This window comes from Esox lucius, chromosome 14 (assembly GCF_011004845.1).
Source record: "Esox lucius isolate fEsoLuc1 chromosome 14, fEsoLuc1.pri, whole genome shotgun sequence".
Taxonomy (NCBI): Eukaryota; Metazoa; Chordata; class Actinopteri; order Esociformes; family Esocidae; genus Esox; species Esox lucius.
The window spans coordinates 6,593,862-6,600,470 of record NC_047582.1 but is presented as its reverse complement, the minus strand read 5'-3'; the positions used below and the strand labels follow the sequence as shown (position 1 = coordinate 6,600,470).

At 43.2% G+C, this 6,609-nt stretch overlaps 1 protein-coding gene across 5 annotated transcripts in view; it reads left to right on the top strand.

The window, feature by feature from the left end:
* The first annotated feature begins 283 nt into the window (after positions 1 to 283).
* Positions 284 to 6,609, top strand: part of itga2.2 (integrin, alpha 2 (CD49B, alpha 2 subunit of VLA-2 receptor), tandem duplicate 2) — a 37,593-nt gene continuing 31,267 nt past the window's right edge. For all 5 annotated transcript variants that reach the window (XM_034297035.1, XM_010877661.4, XM_029125101.2 and 2 more), the window contains exons 1-2: positions 284 to 467; positions 5,099 to 5,222. In XM_034297035.1, coding sequence (XP_034152926.1) covers positions 419 to 467; positions 5,099 to 5,222 — 173 coding nt within the window. In that variant the 5' untranslated portion in view covers positions 284 to 418. The remainder of the gene's footprint in view (positions 468 to 5,098; positions 5,223 to 6,609) is intronic.

Sequence of the window (6,609 nt, the reverse complement as noted above, 5' to 3'; positions counted from 1 at the left end):
AAGAATAAAAGTAATTGATTAAGTTAAAACAAATTCAGAAAGCAACTCCAGATTGTGCAGTTGTGGATATTTCAGGTATGCATTTATAGGAAAGGGAATTAAACGGAATATTGCAAGGCCAAAAAATACACATTTCTCAGCTTTCTGCCTGCTACAGTGGCATTCACCGAATGGTTGCAGCACTATTCACACTAATCATTAATAAAACTTCCAGGTGAAGGTTGTGGGTCACACAGGTAGGGCACTGTGTAGTAGAACGCCCACTCTCTCTCTCTTTATCCTCCTATTTTCATCAATATACCGGTGCGTCCGGTTCGGAACTTTATAACAAACCGAGAGGTTGTCCGAAGTATACACCCCCCCTCCCGGAACTTTAACAAGCGACTGTTTTCATTGCCTACTTTACTGTCTAGCAGCGATGGAGTTTAATCCGACGAGTACTGTTTTGACGCTGCTTTTGATTCAAAGTAAGTACGGTACATTTTTGAATTTGCAGTTTTCACGCACTTCAGTACACGGCAATAATAACATCGCTTTTAGGCTACGACCACTTGAATCAACGCTTTGAAAAGCCGACTTCATAACTGGGCTTGTTGCTCTGGTGAAAACAGTTTTGTGTGTTTTTAATGGGTCCCATTAGATTACTAGGCACAGGAATGTGGGTGTAATTGTTGTTTCAAAACAAGCGATTGTAATAAAACGGACAGAAAATAAATTGTGAATGAAATTATATTTTTATCATGTCTGTGAATTAGATATGCGGTTCCAGTAAATTAATGAGAGAAATATAGAATTGACTTGCAAGTTGAAAACTATAGCAGATTAGGGATTGAATGTGCTCTGGTGAAAGCTGCCTTGACATCACTATTGGAAAATTAAAATGAGTGTTGTCAGCCAAGGTTATGACATAGTTTATGAGTTAACAATGGGCATTCTTTGTCAATGAACTAGCACTCTAGTGGAGTGTTTGACTCTTGTTGAGGAGTAAAACATGGCTATTTTATATCACAAGCTCCTATTTGTGTCCATAAGACAGGTTGATCGCCATGTTTGAGAAAGCGAGGAGACTCGTTGGGTCTTGATATTTTCCTGACCACCTGACATGACCAGGAATGGATTGACCAGAGCCCTCTGTAGCTCGGCCACTTTCCAATGAAATGCTCAGTCAGTCAAATAGTAGGGATCTATAGTGGGTTATTCAGCCATCTGCACACAATGCAACCAGCCGACTGGAACCACACTGGGACAGAATCAGCAAGGTTTACCCATGCAGAGCTAGACAGGACTTTCTCCCTTTATCTATCTGTCTCCTATCTGTCTCCTATCTGTCTGTTTGTCCGTCTGCCTGCCCTGTCGGTCTGCCTGCCTTGCCTGCCTGCCTATCTGCCTGTACATGGCACACTCAAACACACACAATGTTTCATATTATCGTTGTTACACCATTCTCGCTCTGCCTGTCTTTTCTCTCTGTCACACTCTGTTAAATTAAAGGTCCCCTTTGTGCCCTCGTCTGCTGCCCGCAATCCCTGTTTCCACGGTGACAGATGGAGAGCAGTGACGGGGCGTGCATGTGGACCATTTTGGCCAAGACACATTTCTTACATATCTCAAAATGATCTGCTTCTTTATGGGAAACATTTCTGTGATTTTTTCAGAGAACGGTTTTGATGGAAATGCATTGGTAACTCCTTAATTAACATTTCTGTACTGTATGTCACTGTGTTTGAATAGTGTCTGTAAGATACAGTGGGGTATAGAAAATAATTCACCCCCCTTTAAATATAATCACATTTTGGTTGCTTCGCAGCCTGAAATGAAGACAGACCAGTTTTTGTTTCATTCAGCTGTATTTACTCAGTGCAACTTATAACATCCAAGTGAAAGATATAACACCAACATATCATAAAAAAACAAAAAAACATCACTGAGTTGGAAAAAAGGATCACCCTCTTGTGTCAGTATTTTGTTGAACCACCTTTTGCTTAATTACAGCCTTTAGTCTGTTGGGATATGTCCTCTACTAACTTTGCACATCTAGACGTTGCAATATTTGACCACTCGTCTTTGCAGAACTGCTCAAGTTCAGTTAAATTTGATGGTGACCATTTGTGGACTGCTGTCTTCAAGTCATTCCACAGATTTTTAATGGGGTTTAAGTCCGGGCTCTGACTAGGCCATGCAAGGACATTCACCCTTTTCTCCTTCACCACTGTGTGGCCAGTTTGCTGTGTGCTTTGGGTCATTGTCATGTTGGAAGGTAAATCTTCTTCCCATTAACAACTTTCTGGCAGAGAACAGCAGATTTTCCTCAAGAATTTGCCAGTATTTTGCCCCATCCATTTTTCCTTCTATCCTGACAAGTGCTCCAGTCCCTGCTGCAGAGAAACAACCCCATAACATAACACTTCCATGCTTTACTGTAGGAATGGTGTTATTTGGATGGTGAGCTGTATTGCATTTTCACCAGACATATCGTTTGGCGTTGAGGCCAAATAATTCAATTTGAGTCTCATCTGACCATAACACCTTTTTCCACGTGGCCTTAGAATCTTCAAGGTGCGTTTTGGCAAAGCTCAGTCATGACTGCATGTGGCTTTTCTTGAGGAGTGGCTTTTTTCTTGCAACCCTCCCATACAAGCCACATTTGTGGAGAATTTGTGATATTGTTGTCACATGCACACAATGACCACTCTTTGTCATGAATTCCTGCAACTGCTTCAGAGTTGCTGTAGGCCTCTTGGTAGCATCTCTGACCTGTTTCCTCCTGGCTCTTTCATCCAGTTTGGAGCGACGTCCTGACCCAGGGAGGGTCTGTGTTGTACAAAATACCTTCCACTTCTTAATAATAGACTTCACTGTGCTTCTAGATACTGATATTGCCTTTGAATCTTTTTTTTATCCATCTCCTGACTTGTGCCTGTCTACAACTTTTTCCCAGAGATCTTTTGTCAATTCCGTGCCACCCATAGTTGATTATTTTCTTCAGTTGCACTACCAAGGACTGAAATGCTTCAGGAAACGTTTGTTTCATGCTAATCAAAATGACCACAGCTGATCACATGACCTCATCTGGGGAAGTGTTACAGGGCAGGACTCCTCCCAATCGGTTTGCTAAGGCAGCTGCCCAGATGGTCAGATCTGTGCCCTTCAGAGGGAAGGGGGAGCGTTCTCTCTCTTGGCCCTTCCTGTGTCTCTACACCTACTGCATGTGACTCACTGACCAGTTAGAAGTTCTGCTGAACCACTAGAAAACATACAAGTCTAGACGAGTTGTACTGCGTGGTGAGTTGAGCTGGTGGGACTATTTAGAAGGAAGTGGTATTAGAGTTAGTAAACCACAGATACAGACCTGTATGTCTGTGTAGAATACCCATACAAAACCTGTTAATGTCTGCTGTTGTCTGAATCTAATCCTGTCCTTACAAGAGGTTCGGATTCCTGGCGTAATTCAAACAAATGTTAACATTGGTACTAAAAGCCAGTATAATGTGTATGATCCTTTTGTATCCAGTGTGGTTCTGTGTGGTGGAGCAAACATTTTGGAATTCAAGAACTCTGTCCCCGTAATTGTTTGTAAAGTTCACTAGCCTGTATTGAGGTCTTAGTATGTGAAACTAATCTGATCATAGTAACCCCACTAAGTAAATGCTCTTTTTGGGCTACTCTGCAGCATAAAATCAAAGATCTCTTGGTTTGAACAAAGTCTATATAAGAGTGCTGTGGGGGCTTACATGCACAGCATAGATCATGAGTAACTTTCGTTCTCACTCTCTCCAAGGAAATCAAATGCAATGCTAAATTTCATTCATTTGTTCTATGCTAAGTCACTCGTTAACATTGTACATTTGAGTAATTTACCCACATAGTCATACAAAGTAAGCAATATTAACAAAGTCATTGTTAACATGAGGAGATATTTTGGTGCATGTCATACTGTCCAGCGGTCTAAGCCCCTGACCCTTTTACACATGAACTGCTGCAGGGTGGGTTTGAATCCATTTTCTTTTCATAAAGCAAAGACTAAATCATGGAGCCTTGCCAGATTTTCTAGATTTGGGTCTCTAGGTTGAGTTGTTTGTTGCTGTCATGGAAAGTGTAGCAGGACAAGTGTTGTCCTGTGTGGTTTCTTCTAGGGGTTTGATAAACATGCATATCCATCCCCACAGGCCTCTATAAGTACTGGTTTTCTATGGCTGGCCGCTGCACCAACATGTCTGCTCCTTATACCAGTAATCTCCACTTGCTGTCAGGCTGCGACTTGCCCAGATTGGCTAATAAGGACCCAGAGAGCGAGATACCTTAGATTTAAGTTACACAATCTTCTGTATGTTTGAGAGAACAGTGAGCGTAGGCATGTTCAGTATCATATTTTGAGCTTTGGGCTACATAAATGTTGGGCTTGGGTGTGGTATATTGGCCGTACACCAATAACTCCAAGGTGCATTATTGCTGTTATCAACTGTTTAGCAATTGATCAACTTTTGTCATACAGTCTGAAATACCATGGCTTTCACCCAATTAGCATTCAGGGCTCAAACTGCCTACTTTATAATTTTATCTGAAGTTTACGTGGCGGAAAGGAATGGTTTCTTACATCCCATAAACATGCGTTCTATCACAACAACTGACATTGCATTGTACAGATGTGGTACTACACAGTACAAGACAAATGTATTATTGGATTTAAACATTATAGCTGTTCTAAGAAATGTTTTTATTCCTATATACAGCAGGAACAAGAACATGCGGGTACACACACACACAACCACATATGAACAGAGATCCATGCATATACAAACACGCATAGAAAAGCAAATCACTTCTGATCCACATAAAGGTGTGGTGCTCTTGTGTTCAGTTCCGTTCCAGGTATTACCCAACTCTGAACCTTGCAGTCTGCTGCATATTTCTGGAGTAGGGGTTATTCACGATGGCTGTGTGATCTAACTGTCTCTCTCCCTCTCCTTTCCCCATTTTTCTCCCCCTCCCTTTTCTCTTTCTCCCACTATGTCTATTTTACTGACTCTCTCCTTCACCTTCTACGCACTCACTCTCTATCCTCTCTTCCTGTCCTTCATCTGTCTTCCACCCCCTGCAGGTTGGTGCGTCCCCCAGTCCCTGTCGTTTAACGTGGGAACGGCAGGAGCCAAGGTATTCTCTGGACCTGCAACAGAGGAGTTTGGATACACTGTGCATCAGTTCAAAAACCACTTGGGCAAATGGTGAGACTAGACTGCTGAGTCCTGCGTTGCTGCTGAACAGAAGCAGCACATTGTGCTTAGGAAGTGTCAGCAGTGTGTGCTTATTTAACGGACAACAGTGGTCAAGTCCTTGCAGTTGGCTCTGTCATTGTAGGAACAGGGTTCTTGCTGATTAGCCGTGGTGTAGTACATTTGGGAGGCACCATTTCAGGGGTTAGTAATGGAATATAGTTGCCTGGCTTTGTCGCGCTCCAGCGACTGATTGTGGTGGCTTGGGCACCTGTGAACTCACTACAAGGCTGGAGAGTCTGTTTTAAAGGGCGCTAATGGATTCTGGTAGACATCCTGGTGGATTCAGAAGCAAGTCTGTAATTTTTATCATAGGTACTCTACAACTTTGAGTGACAGAATCAAAAATCTAGAAAATCACATTTTGAAAAAATTAATTAGCATTTTATTGCATGACATAAGTATTTGATACATCAGAAAAGCAGAACTTAATATTTGGTACAGAAACCTTTGTTTGTAATTACAGAGATCATACATTTCCTGTAGTTCTTGACCAGGTGTGCACACACTACAGCAGGGATTTTGGCCCACTCCTCCAGACCTTCATCAGATCCTTCAGGTTTCGGGGCTGTCGCTGGGCAATACGGACTTTCAGGTCCCTCCAAAGATTTTCTATTGGGTTCAGGTTTGGAGACTGGCTAGGCCACTCCAGGACCTTGAGATGCTTCTTACGGAGCCACTCCTTAGTTGCCCTGGCTGTGTGTTTCGGGTCGTTGTCATGCTGGAAGACCCAGCCACGACCCATCTTCAATGCTCTTACTGAGGGAAGGAGGTTGTTGGCTAAGATCTCGCGATACATGTCCCCATCCATCCTCCCCTCAATACGGTGCAGTCGTCCTGTCCCCTTTGCAGAAAAGCATCCCCAAAGAATGATGTTTCCACCTCCATGCTTCATGGTTGGGATGGTGTTCTTGCGGTTGTGCTCCATCCTTCTTCTTCCTCCAAACATGGTGGTCATTGGCAACTTCAGACAGGCCTGGACATGCGCTGGCTTGAGCAGGGGGACCTTGCGTGCGCTGCAGGATTTTAATCCATGACGGCGTAGTGTGTTACTAATGGTTTTCTTTGAGACTGTGGTCCCAGCTCTCTTCAGGTCATTGACCAGGTCCTGCCGTGTAGTTCTGGGCTGATCCCTCACCTTCCTCATGATCATTGATGCCCGAGGGAGATTGACCGTCATCTTGAACTTCTTCCATTTTCTAATAATTGCACCAACAGTTGTTGCCTTCTCACCAAGCTGCTTGCCTATTGTCCTGTAGCCCATCCCGTCCTTGTGCAGGTCTACAATTTTATCCCTGATTTCCTTACACAGCTCTCTGGTCTTGGCCATTGTGGAGAG